Raw genomic sequence first — 19888 nt, forward strand, 5'->3', positions numbered from 1 at the left:
CTCCTACTGAACTGTGTGAAGAATGCATCACAAGCAAGCAATCAAGGAATTCCTTCAAACAACAGGTTCCATCTAAAACTACCATGCCATTAGAAGTTGTGTATACTGATGTGTGTGGTCCTCTAGAAGTTCAGTCTCTTGGAGGAAACAACTACTTTGTAACCTTCAAGGATGACTTTACAAGAAAACTCTGGATTTTTCTGATGAAGAGGAAAAATGAGGTCTTCAACAAATTTAAGAGTTTTAAGGCAATGGTGGAAAAGCAGTGTGGTAGCAAACTCAAGGTTTTAAGGAGTGATGGAGGAGGAGAGTATGTATCTCATGACTTTCATGACTACTGTGACAAAGAAGGCATCATTCATGAGAAAATAGCTCCATACACTCCTCAGCACAATGGAGCAGAGAGGGGGAATAGATCAATCCTGAATATGGCAAGGAGTATGCTCAAAACAAAGAAGTTGCCAAAGAAGTTCTGGGGGGAAGTAGTGGCAACAACAGCCTACATTATGAATAGATGCCCTACAAAAAGGTTACACAAAGTGACTCCAGAGGAAGCTTGGTCAGGTGCTAAGCCAAGTGTCAAGCATCTCAGGGTGTTTGGGGCAATTTGCTACAAACACATTCCTGACAACAAGAGAAAGAAGCTGGATGACAAAGGAGAAAGGTTGATCTTCCTAGGGTATCACTCTACAAGGGCATACAAGGTGTACAATCCAGATTCCAATGTCATAACATATAGCAGAGATCTAAGGTTTGATGAAACTCATGCCTGGGATTGGGAATCAGCTGCCAAACCACCAAACAAAACAAGCCAGATGAATATTAGCATATCACAAGGAACTCCAGCAAGTAACACAGCAAGAGAAGAAATAACAGAAATCAGTGAGAGGCCTCAAAGACAAAGAAACATGCCTACAAGATTGAGAGACTATGAAATCTTCTCAGATACTACAATAACACCAGAAGGAGATCTGGTCCATATGGCTCTCCTAACTGAGATGGAACCTATAACCTTTGAACAAGCAATCAAGGAAGTCTGCTGGACTGAAGCAATAAAGGATGAGATCAGGTCAATAGAGAAAAATAAGACTTGGGAAATCACATCATTGCCCAAAGGAAAGAAAGCAATTGCAGTGAAGTGGGTCTACAAGTTGAAGCTCAAACCAGATGGGTCAGTAGCAAAGTACAAGGCCATGCTAGTTGCTAAAGGGTTCTTACAAAAACCTGGTCTAGACTTTGGTGAAGTCTTTGCACCAGTTGCAAGAATTGAGACCATCAGACTGATCATTGCAATAGCAAGTTCAAAGAAGTGGAGCTTGAGTCAAATGGATGTGAAATCAACATTCTTGAATGGTCCATTGGACAGAGAAGTGTTTGTGACACAACCTCAAGGCTTTGAGGTTCCAGGTCAAGAGCAGAAAGTCTATAGGCTAAACAAAGCTCTCTATGGACTAAGACAAGCCCCTAGAGCATGGAACAAAAGAATAGATGGATTCCTAATCAAACAAGGACTCATCAGATGCACGAGTGAACATGGAATTTACATCAAGAGCTCACCTACAAACACATCAGCGATAATATGTTTGTATGTAGATGATCTCTTGATAACAGGATGCAGAGATGATGAAATAGAATGCATCAAGACAAAGCTGAAATCTGAATTCGAAATGACTGATCTAGGCAATCTGTCATACTTCCTTGGAATAGAGTTTGCAAGATTTGAGGAAGGCACAGTAATGTATCAAAAGAAATACATCACAGATTTGTTAATGAAGTTTGAAATGATTAACTGCTACTCATGCTCCACACCAGTAGAAGCAGGGAATGTCTTGTGCAAAGGAAATCCAAATGATCATAAGGTTGATGCAACACTCTACATGCAGATGGTAGGATCACTAAGATATGTTTGCAATTCAAAACCAGACATCACCTATGGAGTTGGACTTGTTAGTAGACATATGGAGGATCCAAGGAACTCTCACATGATGGCTGTCAAAAGAATACTCAGATATCTAAAGGGAAGCATCAATTTTGGTGTATTGTTCCCTGTCAACAGAGGTAACAAACCAATCTCAGTGTATGGTTACACAGATGCAGATTGGAGTGGAGACAGAGATGATAGAAAGAGCACAACTGGCTACCTATTCAAACTTGGTGAAGCACCAATAAGCTGGAGCTCAAAAAAGCAGGATGTAGTGGCACTCCCCTCATGTGAAGCTGAATACATTGCAACCTGTTTAGGTGGATGTCAAGGCATGTGGCTACAATCTCTGTTGGTAGAACTAGGAGTATGCCATGATAACTCTATGCTTCTATTGATGGACAACAAATCAGCAATTTGTTTGGCTAAGAATCCGGTGGCACATGGAAGAAGCAAGCACATATACACAAAATACCATTTCTTGAGAGATCAAGTAGAAAAGCAGAATCTAAGGCTTGAATGCTGTCCAACAGAGGAGCAACAAGTTGATATTTTCACAAAGCCTTTGAGGAAGGAAAGTTTCGAAAAACAGAGAAAAAAACTTGGTGTTCTAAGTGAAGCTAGCTTGAATTAAGGGAGGATGTTGAAAGTATACATTGTAATTCTAAGTAGCTTTAAGTGTAGAAGCCAATTGGGCTTAGCATTTGTGTAATTGGGCCTACTAGTTAAAACTTACTATAAATGGAAGGTTCAGGTTGTTAATCAACAACCAATTCATTATATTTCTGTTTTTCCACTATTCATCATCTTCTTCAATTCTTTCTCTTCTTTATGCTTTTCTCATCATTGAATCCAACAATATGAAGTACTAAACTTATACTTTACCAAGACTCATGAGTTATTCTGGGACTTTATGAATACAGAGACTACTCTATTTCTTGCTTTTTACACTACTAAATACATAATGTTCTTTATAAAATTAGAAAAATAACTAAACAAAAGTACAAAACAATAAAAACGTATTATTTAAAAAAAATACAATTGTATGAACAAATTTTCTTTTGAGATTTATAAATCATCTAACATAACATATAATGATTTTTTTTGGGTACACATAATTCATTTTAATTATTTTTGCGAAATATTATAGTTGACAAACAGACAAAGTATACACATTAAATTATACTAGCGTGTTGACATGCACTGTCGTGCCTGTTAACCTGCTTTCCTATCTTTTGTAATGTATAGTTCGTATTTTATAAATTCAAATATAATTTTTTGCGCTAAATTTATGGTTGAATTTATTCAATTGGTCTAATATTCAATTTTTTAAATACACTTTTCAAATAAGAAGATAATAAGGATAAAATAAGAAAATAATATTATATGGTTTTTTGGTAGAAATAAAAAGATATTGAGGGCAAAATAGGAAAACACAAATTACACCATGATGGATAATTATTTTGTGTTTTCCTTTATTAGTAGTGTAGATAATTAAATCTTTATTAGTAGTGTAGATAATTAAATTTACATATCTGCTTATGGATATGCCACATAATATTATCACCGATGAAATAATTTGATATCTTCAAACCTGACAAATTCATTTAGATCCTGAAGACTGTTTTAATTTGTTGTTTTAATATACGTATTATACTATCTTAAAAACACATAATTAACATAATCATTAGCCACTGAACAACAAATAGTAACCTATTAATGAGGGTCTAATGAAGTGGGAATCAAGTTAAATTTCTAACCAGATGGCCAAGCTTTAAGTAAAGCGGAATAAATATAATATGAGTATTATAACGACATTTTCATTCTTATTTGAGTCTAACACATTATTTTATAATTTATTGCAATTCCCCATAAAATAAGAATAATATCTACTTTTTTTTCGTAATGACAAACATTATTCTTATTATTATTTGAGTCCCACAACTTACCCCACACTTTTACATTTTACAATAAATATAGCAAAATATTAAGAATAATTACTTATTTATTAATAAATTAAAAATCGTTATAATTTATTATAAATATTAGAAATCATTTATAAATAAAAATATATAATTTTGTTGTTGACATACATGAATTTGGTGGAATTTTCATTTAAAGAAGACAAGTTGGGGTTCTTTGATTTTTTAAATTTTGTTTGCAAAATTTTAATTTTTTGTAATAATTTTGGATTTTTTGATATTTATGGATGTTTTGATGTTTCTAAATATGTTTGTGCTTATATTTATTCATGAATTGTGTATTTTCCTTGTTCTTCTCTCCTCAGCATGGAATATTCTTATTTAAGAACAAAACACAAGAAATAAGAACATCAGAGTGGAGAACAAAATAAAAATATTCTTATTCTATTAAGAACATCGTTAAGAATAATCACCCATGTGTGCTCTAAGAGTCAATTACACTGACACCCATTGTTTTAGTGGAATACACAAATCACTCATATATTTTCCTATACCTACACAAACCCCATTTATATATATACATTACCCAAACTACCTCTACAACACAGATAACTCTAATATTCTAAACAAAAAATGTGATAATTGTAAGTAAGTTAAACAAAATATGATATATTGTTGAGACAAAATAAAAATATTCTTATTCTATTAAGAACATCGTTAAGAATAATCACTCGTGTGTACTCTAAGAGTCAATTACACAATTGCACTGACACCCATTGTTTTAGTGGAATACACAAATCACTCATATATTTTCCTATACCAACACAAACCTCATTTATATACATACATTACCCAAACTACCTCTACAAGAGAGATAACTCTAATATTCTAAACAAAAAATGTGATAATTGTAAGGAAGTTAAACAAAATATGATATATTGTTAAGACAAATTTAAGTAGTATATGAGTCAATACATCTTCATTATTTTTGTTCGTTACAAGTATAATATTTTCTCAGAATTATTCATACATTTTGTGACGAACCAAAAATAATGAAGAGACATTGACTCGTATACTATTTGGATTTGTCTATATTATATATCATATTTTTTTAACTTAATTACACTCATAACCCCTTTTTGTTTAAAAGATCACATTTATTTAGGGTATTTAATATAATATATGTATATAAATAAATATATATGATTTATGTAGGTTAAAAAAAAGGTAAGGAATTTCTATAATTTCAATAAAACTTATTCTAATTTTCTATGTAACCATGGCAGAATAGTGAGCCACACATCAATGTCTAATACCTTATATCTAAGTAATAGTCTATTATTTTTAGCGTACCTTACTTTCTTTCATCCATAGTCATTGGCATCACAAAGCATAACAAGGATTCATTATACAGTGTCCATGTGACTGACCAGCTGTGAATCAACCAAATGAAAAACTGTGAATCAACGAAATGAAAAATGGAACACTAGTTAACTCATTTGCATGCTTTGAAACTATTATGCTTGATGTTGGGGTTACCTAATAATACCAACCTAGGGATTCTTTAAATAATACTAGGAAAACGTTATTTTAATTAGGACTATACTTACACACTTGAGCTATATAGTGGGGAGCAAAAAAAAATGTAGTATTTAATATAAATAAATGAATAAATAATGGTGACGCCACCACTCCATAGCTGTTTTTCAGTCCCTTTTAAATTTTTATTCTTCTAGGCTTCCTTTGCTAGATGGGAAAAGAGAAATATAATAGAATATTATCTTCTATCATGTTTTAATTTAGAATTTGGTGAGCCAATGAAATATATTAGGATTATCCTAGTGGATTAAATTTTATTCATATAATATATTTTCTATCCCAGGGAAAGAATTGACTTAGAAATAATCAGGTCATCTTTAATGAACACAAGAATTTACCTTATTCATATTTTATCATGTTTTCTATCATATTTCTAGTAAGCTCTTGTAGTTTAATAATAATATAAAATATTCAATTGCAAATTTGTTTGAGGTGAAAAAAGTATGGGAAGTAAGTTAAAATGATAGCTTCTCTAACGTGTAGAGTTTAATATGTATGAATGTAGAGGTTAATATGTATGAATCTAGATTAAACTTTAATGTTTATTTTTGATTAAGATAATGATATTAATATAATTTACTATGGAGCCCTACTGACATAAAAATGCCCTAAATATAACAGACAATTAAATCTTTCAAGTTAAAAAAGGTAGTCAACTTTGTAAGGAATTTAGATTAAACTCTAGTGACATATGTCTTTCAATGAGGGGTACCTAACCCGAAAGGCCCACACTATTATTCCTAACCTATATAGTTATAGAGTGGTTTAAATGGCCTATATGACTTAAATAACTAGGCATTGCATGTGCTTTAACGTGACCAGTGCTAAACCCACTACTCTTACAATTATAACTACATGATACCTCCTTGGCTTCATTAGTATAATGTGTGAAAGAGTAGGTAATTAATCACGTTAACCAAAAAAGAAAAAAAAATGAATTATGAGCTAACAAGTTAAAAGAAAAATAATGAATTATGAGTTACCTAGTATAATACTTTAAAACCCTCTTTAATATATTCATCCTTTTCCCATTACATCCCAGGGCCTTTCATGAATCCCCAATAAATAATAAATAATTTTAATTTAAGGTTATTGCTTTATTATATTTTTAAAATAGATTTCTATTATTTACATTTTTAAAGTTAAACCCTCATGCTTTCATAATTTTTTTAGGTGGAATACTTTGACAAAAGAATAAATAGAAAATATTAATTAACATTTTACTCAAATTCATAGACCTACTCAAAGTCTAGAATAATTAAGTTTTATTTAAAAATTGAATTAGAATATATGTATCAAAAGATTATTTTAACCTAATTAACTAGTGATATTTAATATATTGAATAATAAATTAAAAGTACCCCCTTTAATTCATACTATCAACCAAAAGTTGAGGAGAAAAAAATGATTCTTTTGTTTAGTTTTTTATACAAAATTAGTTTGTAGTGTGTATTTGTAAGCTCGCAGTTGTGAACATAATTAGAAGTTTGTAGCTGTGAGGGTAGTTAAAAGTTTGTAGCGTTTAAGTAGTTTATTAAGGTAGAGTCGTTCAATAAAATTAATTGTGAAATTAGATGAAATTTGTTAATTGACTAAAAAACACATACTATTTATTAATTTACTATTTGTTTAGTTTTTATTAATTATGGTATAGTTATTAATTGAATTAATTAAATATGTAAATAATGAATTAAATGAATATCAGTAATTTGGTACGATTATTAGTAATTTTATAATTATTTATTTCTTAATTATCTATATAATTTGGTAAATATATTAGGAATTATTTTCAATAATCAATGATATATACAATTATTTATAATTATTAGTAAATATTTCAGTATGATTAAATTAAGAGTAAATTATACTTACACACTCTGAGTTTTAGTAAAATATATAAACAATCCCTCATTTTTTTACACCTATACAAACCTCCTAATTTTTATACTTTCATTATATTGACCACCTTTGCATGAAAAATAAGTGTAATCTTTTAAACAAAAAATATGATAAATGCAATTTAGTTAAACAAAAATGGTATATTTTGAAGACAAATCCAAATAATATGAGTCAATACCTCTTTATTATTTTTGGTTCGTTACAATATAGTGTAAGAACGATTTAAACAATATATCTTTAGAATTCTTGATGCATTTTGTAACAAAAAATAGTAAGGATACATTAATTTGTATATTATTTGGACTTGTCTCCATGATATACAATGTTTTGTTTAACTTAATTGCATTTATCATATTTTTTGTTTAAAAAATTACACTTATTTCTCATGCAGTAGTGATCAGTGTAATGAAATTATAAAAAATTAGAGGGTTTGTATATGTGTAGAAAAGTGAGTAATAATTGTATAATTTCACTAAAACTCAGGAGATATTAGTATAATTTACTTTTAAAGGATAAAACTAACTATTTAATTGTTGAAAGTTGTTATGGTTTTTTGACTTTATCAATTATTTTTCTAAAATTTAGTTTTCAAATGCTAAGCTCATCTTTTAAAAATTACTAGCTTCATCTAATTTTTATTTAACGAACAACTCTAATAATTTATTGGTTGAGTCAAAAAACTACAATCTACCTTAAAACCTATAAACTCACATTGGCAAACAATTTAGATGTCCTCTACGATAAAGTTAGAGAATAATCCTTATAAAAATATAAAGTTAGTTGAATAAGTTTTAGATCTATCAACAAACCATTTCTCACACACATAACATCATAAGAGAAATATTGAATTAATAAAGAGAGAAAAGTGTCCCCTACATGAATTAGGTGCAAGATGATAATTTACTATATTCTTTAAAATCTAAACAAAAGAGTCTTCCATGTTAGAAGTTTAAATAAACAAGTTAATCTGCTTCCTTAAATTCAGCATCTCTATGTTTTAACGAAGGTGTTTCCTTAAATTAAGCTGTTTCCTTGAACCTCTAAAGATTGTTCTTTAATATGCTAGATGCTTCCTTCAAGAGAGCAATACAATACAACTAACTTAAATGGTCCACACCATGTTAATGTAATGTGCTATTTGATTCCCCAACCCCACTCTATATACCAAAGAAAAAGCTGCATATGTTTAATTTCTAGCTGGTGGCCGGAGGAATAGTTTTTGGTAACATAAAAATTATACAGATAAGAATCCCCCATATCAATATTTTTTAACTTACAATAAGGTTTTTTTAACATCAGCCTTGATGATAAGTGTTAAAATTAAAATTAGTTGTTACTTATTTCTTACTTCCTACTATTCCTCTTATACCTTTTGTCATGTGTATCTCGAGGTGAAGGCTAACCTTGAAACTAGGAGATAGTTCACATCCATGCTAACTAATGATTATCATCCGTTAAATTATTTTCTTAGAAATCTCAACCATTAATTTTTAAACAGTAATTGAATAGGATTTTTGTATATAGAAGTCGTTTAATGGCTACAAGACTTCTATATAGTCAATTGCAACAAACGTAAAAGTTGTTAAAGGGTTTCATGACTTTTGTGTAGTGAAAAAAAATCAAGCATAAAAGTCATTTAATGGCTGCAAGACTCATGTGTACACAATTGCAACCTGCATAAAAATTGTTAGAGTTCCACGACTTCTGTGTGAAAAAAACATTCATACATAAAAGTTGTGATACTCTTTGGAGATTTCTAGGTGAAGGTTTTTTCCACTTAGAAATCGCGAAATGACATGGAGACTTCTATGTGAAGAGTTTAATACCTACTCAGAAGTTGTGGTACTCTTTGGAGACTTCTAGGTGGAGGGTTTTTTCACATAGAAGTCGTGAAATGGCATGGAGACTTCTATGTGGAGAGTTTAATACCTACTCAGAAGCTGTGATACTCGTTGGAGACTCTAGGTGGAGGTTTATTTCTATTTTGAAGTCATGAAATGACTTCACCACTTATGCATATGAAAAAACACACTATGATGTCATTAAAGGACTACACGATTTTTGGTATAACATCAATATTCAAAGAAGTTATTAAAGGGATCCACGATTTCTATGTGCAAAAGTATTAACGCATATAGAAGTCGTACAATAGTATGACCACTTTTAAAATATTCTTAAGCGGTATTTGGCTACCAATTTTTTTAATCTAACAACTAATAAATAATTCTCTTCAAAACGAACTAATATGAAGTTTGCATATTAGTTTTTTCAATATCTCTATACTCACTTAAATTTATCATTTGCAATTCCTTCCCTAAATCACCTGTACAAAATTTTCCATTTTGATAATGATTTTTATATTCCATTTGAAACACGGTATGATACTGTGATGTTTTCAAAGTTTATAGCTTGTAATCCATTTGTAGCGCCTTCACGTGACTTGATTTTCTCTGTGTACGTTGCTTGTTGTGTTGCAAGGGCTGAGAATTTTGGATCACACTGTTTGGTATATTGTTTAAGAGTGTGAAGCTCGGAGAAGTAATAAGATGGCCTAGAGTAGAAATCAGATAAACAGTCTATTCATTTACAAAGACTTGTAAATCTATCCTCCTTAGACTTACTATGTCTCTTGCTAATGCTATATATAGTGTAGAAAATAGAGATATTGCCTTTATCATCTTAATTTGCCACTATATATTTAGTGTTGTTCTTTTGATAAAACTAATAGTATCTTTATGGATAATGAATTAATCTCTTATAACTTATATCCCTGTTCTTCCTAATAAGTATCGTTCTAAAAAATCAAATTATTGGTTTTTGATCTAATAGAATATAATATCTTGCACACCAGTGCATACATTATTTTCTCTTATTAATACTTTTACTATTATTATACCAGCCAAAATAGATGTATAATGATACAATAGTTCAAGTAGTACTTCATTAATTAAATCACATAATGAAGAGACATTTATTCTTATACTATTGATTTGTTTCCACAATATAACATATTTTGTTTAACTTTATTATATTTATCATTTTTTGTTTAAAAAATCACACTTATCTCTGATGCATAGACAATTAATGTAATATATGAATATAAATGAGAGTGATTTGTGTAAATATAAAAAAAGATTGTGATAATTTATATAATTTCACTATATTTATATTATTACATGTATTTCAACTATCAAATTTTGAATCATTTAAAATTAAAGTTTCATTACTCTTTTGTTTTCTCTTTCACCATTCTATTTATTTAAATATTTTAAACCCGAAAGGTAATTTAAGTTGTTTGGACATTTAAACCCCAAAGCAGGATATAAATTTAGAAAATAGAAAAACGGTTAGCAGGATGTGGAATTAATTATTCAGATAGAAACAGTTGATATAAAAAATGTTTAATACATGTTCATCCGAGAGCACATCTATTATCCCATAGCTTTTGTTACTCAATGTATCATCAACTGTAATTGATTGTAAAAAATATAATTAAATTAAAATTTTAATTAATAAATTTTTTTTTGACTGTTCGCAGTTTTTTTTATAAATGATAAAAGAAAACAAAAAAACACATGGAATAATACAAATTATGAGGCTCATCAACTTAGTCGTTGGCTGCTCAACATTATACAAATCCCTCAATGGTGTGCCTGAAGGAGACAGATTTGTCAAAGAATAACTAAGCAAAAGAAACATTTGTGTATCGAAATCAATGAATGAATTAAATGCACGTGTTCGTACTACTTTGCCTCTTAAAAGACTAATATTCCTCTTTATTGCACATCACTAGGTATTTAGAAATTTTATAGGAGTGAGCTGTGATAAAAGAAGTTAAAATATATGAAAAAGAATAACGGTTATATATCAATCACTATATTATTCATTATTTACTTATATTTAAAATTCAATAATAATTAAATATGGATCAGGATATAATGACATTAACGTTATAATTATATAAATCTTCTTGCCTATGAAATGAAATTTATATATTATTGTGTACTTAATGTTTGCACAACTTAAAAACATATTTGTTACATATTCCCCAAGGGATGCATCAGAACACGGTGCAAGATAGAGTAAGGTGCTAGATACAAAAGATAGATATAATACAATTCTTAGAGATCTCTTTTCAAGGATTCCACATGCTGATTTTATGGATTAAGTCATTTGCTAAAAGAGAAAAATATATATATGTATTAATAATGTATGTTATATATTGTTATTGTATCATCTACTATTCATATTTTATTATTATTAACTATTTAAAAAAATAATCCAAATGAATGATGAATAATATAGTGAATGTATATAAACTTTACATTGACAGTTAAGAGTAATGTTATATCATATAACTAAAATTTGATAATTTTTTTATAACAAATTAAATATTTTTATCTCACCTGATTTTTATTTTTTAATATCATATGTTATCTCTTTGACAACTAAAAGTTGGAGCATTTGCATTATAAAAACAACATTTTTCAAAAATTAAATAAGCAATACATTTGAACCAAAATAAAGTACAAAGAATAGGAAAAACAAAGTACATAGATCAACATAGCTGAATCCCCAAGAAAATAGAATAATTAAAGAAAAGCTATCACACATGAACTAACACATAAAAAACATTATTAAAAAACATGAGCTATGACACTCATTCTTTACGCTTTAAAACAACAAAAAGTTGAGTCATGTCCCATAATTTAGTTTCCAGAATTTCAATATTCTGGGTCAATTGTTTGATTAAACGTTGGAACATTTCATGTGTAACTTCATTTCCAAATTGTCTATTGAAAGTTCCCTCCATTGAAGCCCTTACATGAACTGTCCATTCAGGTATTATCTGTCTAATGCTCTTTAGCCATGGTGCTGGATTTGTAAGCTCCATTCTCTCAATGCTAAATCTTCCATTTGTTTCTACCAGCTTTGTCATTTCCTCTGGATTTGGACCATAGTATGGCAAATTGAAGGAATCAACTTTAGATTCATCAAACATTCCCTAGGAAACATGCAACACCTTATTACAATGTTTTCTAAAATTGATGTAAAATATATAATATATATAATACATTGATACTGATTCTTCTGACTATATTGGGCACTTAGTTATAACTTATAATTAAAAGGAAAGAATTCCTTAGTTTAAGTGTTATGATTAGATGTCAAATATTGATTGGTTAATTACTTGAGAAGATTTGTTTTGAAGGCTATATTTTACTTTTCAATAAAGAAAAGATGTGATGTTACAAGCTATATCTCTATCAATAAAAATATGACATGTCAATTAAAAGTTTATTAACAATATAATTGGTGTGAGATATAATTTGTGATAACATATTCTTATTCTTTAAATGTGAAACCATGTCTCGCAACAATGACATTAAAATAAAAATAGAAAAAATAAATTTTTTTCCTTTAAAAAATGATTAGTTGTTAAACATATTTTGTCTTTCATCTTAATTATATTCTCTTTTTGCTTAAAAGAATAAATGTCCCATTTAGTTATCCAATTGAGTTGTACAATAAACATTTTTGTAATTATTTATGACCTTCCTTCTATTGTGAGAACAACTTAATTCCTTCTATACCAAGAAGATACATGAAAAGGAACATTTTTTTTGAAGAAAAAGAGAAATTCTTTTATTAAAAACCAGTCATCATAAGTAATAAGGTATACCAATAGTTCACCATAGAAACTAGCATTCAAGCATGCCAATACTAAAATATATAACAAAGCTAGAAATATGAGTGAAATGTAATTAAGAATATGGTCATACCTCCTTTGCAATCTCCATGAGGATAGATCCCATATAATCATACATCATGCCATTTACAGTATCAGAATGATGCATGCCATTAGGAATACCTTGCATGACCATGACCAACATTCCACCAGGCACAAGTTCTATAGCCCTAGCATCCAAAAAGTCCCTTACATCCTTACCAAATTGAGCTGCATATGCATCAACCACTTCCTTACAAGCACTTGTATAATGAACTCTACCCTTGTTCCATGTTGGAGAGTTCTTTTGTTGCAACTCTTGTGGCGACTTAGAGAGAAAATGAATAGCATAAGAAGTATATGCAAAATGAAGTGAAGATTCTGGAAACAAACGACCATGGAAAGATCCAGGAACACCAGCAGCAAAGTATTGGATATCTTTAGGCAATGTGGTGAAAAGGGTGTTGAAATCATTAGATAGTTGATCATTGAAGAAGACATGAAACTCAGGGATTTTGGTGGGTGTGTTTGGACATTGGATTTGGTACTTGTGCTTCATAGATTCTAGCAGATTTTGTATAGTCATGAATGTGTTTGGACCAGTGGCACATCCTAAATCTACAACACGAATTATGTTGGAAGTAGAAGCTAGCTTTTTCACATCAAGCTTCTTGTAGATTTCCTCTTCTATGTTACTCTTTACAACGTTTGAACTTATTCTCTACAAAAAAGAGATATTGTTTAGAATTACTCACATTTACATTTGCATTGTTAGCTCAAAACTTAATCCTAGGTTAATTTGTTACTATTTATAAAAACATTGATTATATTATAGAGCATACTATTTTCGAGGTTTATTTAACTTAATTACTCCTGTAACCATGTTTCAAATATCATCAGAGATTCAATGGCATTACTCATATTCTTTAAAGGAGTAAGTACATTGTGTAATAAGTGCAGAAAAATTAAGGGATGATTTACGCAGATATATAAAAATGGAGAAATATTATGTATAGTTTCAGTAGACCTTAGCTAATTTATTCTAAAATCTTCTGTTGTTGATGAGATGGGAAATGAAATCTAGACATTAAATGGGAATATGCAGTCAATAGGTTGTTGTCACCATTGTTGATCTGAAAATTTTCATTGTTCATATAACAATACTAATTACAAGCAACTCAACTTTGTTCAATATTCTCCCATTTGAAAGTACTGTGGATTTTGTGTTGAATTTAAGGAACAATACGCTAAATGTGAGATAATAAGTGAAAAAGTGATTTTTTTTCCTGGTAATAAAAAAAATGAATATAAGTATGAAGAGTGATAAAAAAATGGTTAGTAACAATGTATTTAGACATATAGTACGTAAACTGTAGAATAAAAACAAGAACTTAAAATTATATAATGAATGTATAGATATATAATGTTTTGTCTGCTACTAAATACATTTTCTATTTACCCATCCACTTCCTTTATTGACCAATCAGGTCCTAACTTTACATCACTAGCTTCTATACAAACACAAAGATCAATTATCTTAAATCATATATTTATACTTTAAGACAACATATCATATTCTCTAATCTCTAGCATGATTCTCCCTGCCCAAAACATTAGTTAAGTTCATCATTAATCAAGACACTGTAGTATTTTAAAAAGAAAAATAGTAAAATAAGTAGAAAGATAAAATTTGGAAGTACTAGTTTGATGTTTCCTTTTTTTATCAACATGCTTGAAATTCAATTAATTAATTTATATTGTACCGTTCTCATTAATTAAGCTCAACTAGATATTAGAACCAAAAAATAGCTAAACTTGATTCAGAAGAATTTAACCCTGGAATGCAAAATAGGCAACATGTTCAATATTAATTAGATTTATACACAATCAATGCATTATCCACCATTCATTTGCAATACTTTTATTTAAAAATTAATAATGACTAAAAATCAATGGTGAATAATATAGTGACAATGTAAGTTGATGTATATATATTTTTCCTATTAATTATTATGTTGTTGAACCCCTAGTCACACACCTCTAACTCATATATTTTTGTATTAATCCATGTATCTTTCATTTTTATTGGTCATAAAATATAAAGTTAATATATATTAAATTTATGTTTTACTTTTTTAACCAATAAAAAATAAAGGATATATGAAATGATATATACGGATCACTCCCTCACCCACGTATAAAACAGAATTTCGTGTAAAACAAAACCATAAAGTAGTAGAAAAGTTGTTTCACTGTGACCTTATTTTAAAAATAAAGTGAGAAACAAAGATAACTTAATTTATGGTAAGAGAAAGTTGTAATGAAAATCTTTAAATATACTGATAAACTCAGTTCTCATGTTCTTCAGCTTCTGCATTTAAGTAACAATAATGTTCTTCTGGGTGAAATTTTAAGAGGAAATGGGTGAAAGGTAATGTAAAAGGTAAATGCATGCGTGGTGATAAATACTATATGAACATTATGAACCAAAATAAAAGCCACTATAGATGAACAACACCATGAATGCATTTTTAAGCTTTATTTAAAAACTTAAAAAATAATGAGATCTTTTTCATCCTTTCATTCTCCTAGTTTCAAACTTCATAAAACTTTGTAATCGTTTCTTATTCTATTTTTTTTCTGAAATTGGTTGATGAAATTAAGATATACCTGAAAGTATGAATTTTTGGAGTAGCTGTATGTTCCATTGCCTCCATTTGGTGGTAATGCATTGATTGGTACTTTTACTTTATCTTCTTTGGAGATTTGGAGTGTATGATGATACCTCAAAGATTCTCCCATTCCTTTCATGTGTGGAAGAGTTTGCAGTTCATAGCTCCTATTATATAGAAGTCTAGCTAATGGTGGCAACCATTAAACAAACATACATTAAATAAGAAAGTTGTTATTTTTTAAGTTAACCAATGCAATTTTTCATCCTTATGACGAATTAATTCATTTTAAGTGTTTGATTTTTGCTCCCAACTAGTTTTACATGCCCATATATCGAATTTTGATATTCAGCCTTACCCAACAATATCTATAAATTCAACCAAGCCATATTAGTATTTTTGTTATATTGGAAAAATTTTAAGTTATATTTTACGGAAAATTAAGCAAAACTCCCTTAAACTTTATGTATTTTCCAAGTAATTATAATGAACTATTTTTTCTTATTCACCTTTTAAACTTTAACTTGGTGAAGTTTGTTCATTTATAGAGATAATATTATATTACTAACATTGAAAAATTCTCATTAATGCATTTTTTTTAATTTCAACAATCATATCATTGTTATTTGATCTAAATTTTGTATGTATCAATATTACTCTATTATCACATTTTAACTTTCAAATTTATTTATCATCTTATTTTCAATCAATATGTATTTTGATGAAAATCTCCTCTAGCCATTGGCACTTGCTAACATGCACTATTGTAGTGGTGGACCTATTGCTTCTACTATGAGTCTAATGACAATTGTTTCTTATTGACTTATTAGTAATTTAACATTATATGTATGCATTTACCTATTGCTTCTAGTGTAAATAAGTTTTGCAATTATATGTCTATTTTCTATAACCATGTATGTTATTTAAACAATAAAAAAAAATTATAAAACTTAATTTAAATTGTCCAGTAAGGACAACTAATCGTTTTACTCACGTGTCCAAAAACACGACCAAGAAATGATCCATTGCAGGCATTGCTCATGGGTTCGAGTACGCATTGTCATCCTTATTTACACATATTATTTCACGAAAAATAATTGTTGACCTAAGCCATTTCCCACAATAAAAATGAGCCTATATCTATTTTTATTATATAAAATAGCAAGGTTCATTTTAACTCGGATTAATAATAAACTTAATAATCAACTCAATATTCAACTTGTTATTTGGGTGAATAAACTTAGTTTATAAATGAAATGAGATTAACTTAAGCTAAAATTTGATCTTGCTAAACCTACGAGTTGAGCTCGAGTTAAATACAGTTCTGACTATATATATATATATAGTGACAATGTGAGAGTAATTGTTATTATAAGAATGATAACAACTAATATGGATCAATTAATCTTATTTTGATGGTCAAATTAAAAGATAAATGTAAATGATTTTTTAAGTCATTGATTAACTTTTAATTTTAATTCTTCATGTATAACTCACATTTATTTTTCTCACATTTTTATGCCAATTATGCTCACATGTTTCATGTCATAAAAAGTTCTCGTCCTCATGTTTCAAACCAATCACATTTCAACAAATAACATATAAAAGTTATTTTATGTTTTTATGAATATTCTTTTTAATTACATGTCAATCTTTAATTGAATTAAAACATCATTTAGACACCTAAAATGGGACAGGTGATCTACATTCATTCCAAAAAGTCTCCCATTCACTCATTGTGTGTTCTTTCACTCTCTTAATCACTCATCATTTACTCCCTCTACTTCTCCTACTCCTTCTCCTTCTCCTTCTCATTCCCTTATAAGACAGTTCACGGCCATCACTATTGGAACCAAAATGAGAAAACGAGGAACAACACAACGAAGAATGTTAAAGAATAACAAACCTAACAACCACGCACATGAATGAATAGATGTTTTACGATTTCGACTAAGTATTGCAAATCGTGCCAGGTTGGGTACTTGTTCTTCATGGATTTGGAGTGAGTGTTGAAACTAGCATTATGTTTGGAAAGAATTTGAGCATTTTGTCAAATTTGATTTCTTGGAGAGAGAGGAAGTTGTCCAACTTGTGTCTTGTGTGTTGGTAGGAAGGGAATGTTTGGGGCAATTTTAAGAACACCCCCTCACAAAGGTTAGTTAGGATCATCTTCATTAATAGAGAAGTAAGTGCTTCAAAAAGTAAAAAGAATTGTAACTTCGAATTACACATATATTATTTTTGTTGCAATGAAATCACACTTTTACGATTAAAAACAAGTAAAAAATATGTACTTGTCTCTCCATTAATGGAGAGGGAACGGGATCCACTGTCCTACAAAAGTTCCTGTCCCATGTCCCACACCAATCAGTGTTTGCCAACAAGTCAAAAATAACACATCAATTTATTTTTATTTTATTAAAATAATATGTTAATTCTATATGTCAATATATAAATGGAATGGAACAGGAATGTGGACACCAAGTTGAAACAGGTGATCCCCATCCAATGGAGAGGATGTTTACTTTGTGATGAACAATCCCTAAATTTTGGTATCGCCGAAGAGTAATATGTTTTTGTTAGAAAATGGAGAGTCTTTCTACAATTGGAGAATGATTTTTATTTATATTAAACCCTTAAAATTATAAAAAAAAAATAAAGAAAGAGAAAAGGAATAACTATTAAACAACAATAATGAAAACAGAAGAAAGTTCAATTACTTTATTTTCTTCAGATTCATAGAAAGTGATCTTCAAATCAAAACTTCAGCATAGACATTTAACAGTGTTCACTTAAGTGAATGTTGTTAAAAGTAGAAAATATACTTTTAGCAATGCTTGTTAGTGAGTGTTGTTAAAGATATAAAGTAGACATTTAATAATGTCCGCTTGAGTGAGCACTAGTGGAAGTATAAAATATATATTTAACAACGCTCGTTTGAGTAAGTGATATATTGAAAGTAAAATTTAATATATTTTATAATTTTATTAATGATCTTTGTGTTATTTAGCTGAATTTAAATTAAATTTTTGTAAATTTTGTTTAAAGTATATGTTTTAATTAAAATATAAATATGGGATAGATAGTGTGTCCATTTAAGGACAAATGATGAGTTACATACACAATTGAGTGAAAAATAGAAAAGTTGATTAATTTAATAGGAAGTATGAACAATTATACAATAAGTTGTTGGATCCATTTAAGGATAATGATAGAATGCTCTAATTGGCTTAAGAGATTGTTTTTTGTTTTGTTTTAATGATAGTTATTACACTCTCCAACTAGTTGGTTTGATTGGTTTGATAATGAATTATTTATCTAACTGATCTAAGTTGCTCTTATGTTTGGATATGTATCAAAATCAGTATGAACTGGTTCAAATCAATTAGTTTGAACATTTAACTAGTGAGTCGATTAGACCATTTGACTTGGTTGGTCCAATCAATTTTTAAAAATATCAAAGACATTATTTTCAGGGAAAAAAAATGGTATTTTTAACTTTTTTGTTATTGTGTATATCATTATTGTAATTAGTTGTTTTTAATTAAGTTTAAATTTATTTGTGCAACATTGTTGTGAAACTTTCATATAATATTTTCAACTTATCTGTAACATTTTTTTGTAGTCACATTTTCATTGTTTATTATTTATATCTGTATAATAATAAATTTTATATTTATAATAAAATATTAAATAATGTTAAATAATCTGAATTTATTATATTTTTAATATCAACCGAGTTAGATATTCTAATTAATAACTTATCCGTGCTATTAATAACTCAGTGATCTAGTATACTGATTCAATGAAGGGTTGAAGTTTAATAATAATGGAACTTTTAATTTGACAATTCATTGCACCCAATGGCTAATAGTAATATCCTTGAGGTAGAGAGTTGCAGGAATCTCCCACGCATACAATGCTACTTCAATAAGATCACGTACATGTACTTCTATATTTATTTTTATACTGATAGTGCCCAGAAAAATATAGTTTTACACGAACCAAAATATATGTACTAGTTATACTTTATAATACTATGATCAAGCTCATTTATGTGTTCATGTAAACACGAGTTTGGTCATATATGTATAAAATGATAAGGTTATTTTGATTTTTTTGCAATAAAAATTTGGTGTAAATTTTA

At 28.9% G+C, this 19888-nt stretch overlaps 1 protein-coding gene across 1 annotated transcript; it reads right to left on the reverse strand.

The window, feature by feature from the left end:
* LOC109360071 (probable S-adenosylmethionine-dependent methyltransferase At5g37970) lies at positions 11954 to 15871 on the reverse strand. The gene is made up of 3 exons (XM_019604809.1): positions 15740 to 15871; positions 13125 to 13790; positions 11954 to 12346 (listed from the first exon to the last, which is right to left on the reverse strand). The coding sequence occupies exons 1-3, from the start codon at positions 15869 to 15871 to the stop codon at positions 12002 to 12004; spliced, it is 1143 nt and encodes a 380-aa protein (XP_019460354.1). The 3' UTR covers positions 11954 to 12001.

The sequence above is a fragment of the Lupinus angustifolius genome, chromosome LG11 (genome assembly GCF_001865875.1).
Source record: "Lupinus angustifolius cultivar Tanjil chromosome LG11, LupAngTanjil_v1.0, whole genome shotgun sequence".
Classification (NCBI taxonomy): Eukaryota; Viridiplantae; Streptophyta; class Magnoliopsida; order Fabales; family Fabaceae; genus Lupinus; species Lupinus angustifolius.

What these genes read in the sequence shown, in the direction of transcription:
- LOC109360071 (XM_019604809.1), bottom strand. Translation starts at nt 15,871, where the DNA reads ATGGGAGAATCTTTGAGGTATCATCATACACTCCAAATCTCCAAAGAA. An exon ending in CCAAAAATTCATACTTTCAG is followed by an intron (nt 13,791 to 15,739) that starts GTATATCTTAAT and finishes TCTTTTTTGTAG; the next exon opens with AGAATAAGTTCAAACGTTGT. An exon ending in TCATGGAGATTGCAAAGGAG is followed by an intron (nt 12,347 to 13,124) that starts GTATGACCATAT and finishes CATGTTTCCTAG; the next exon opens with GGAATGTTTGATGAATCTAA.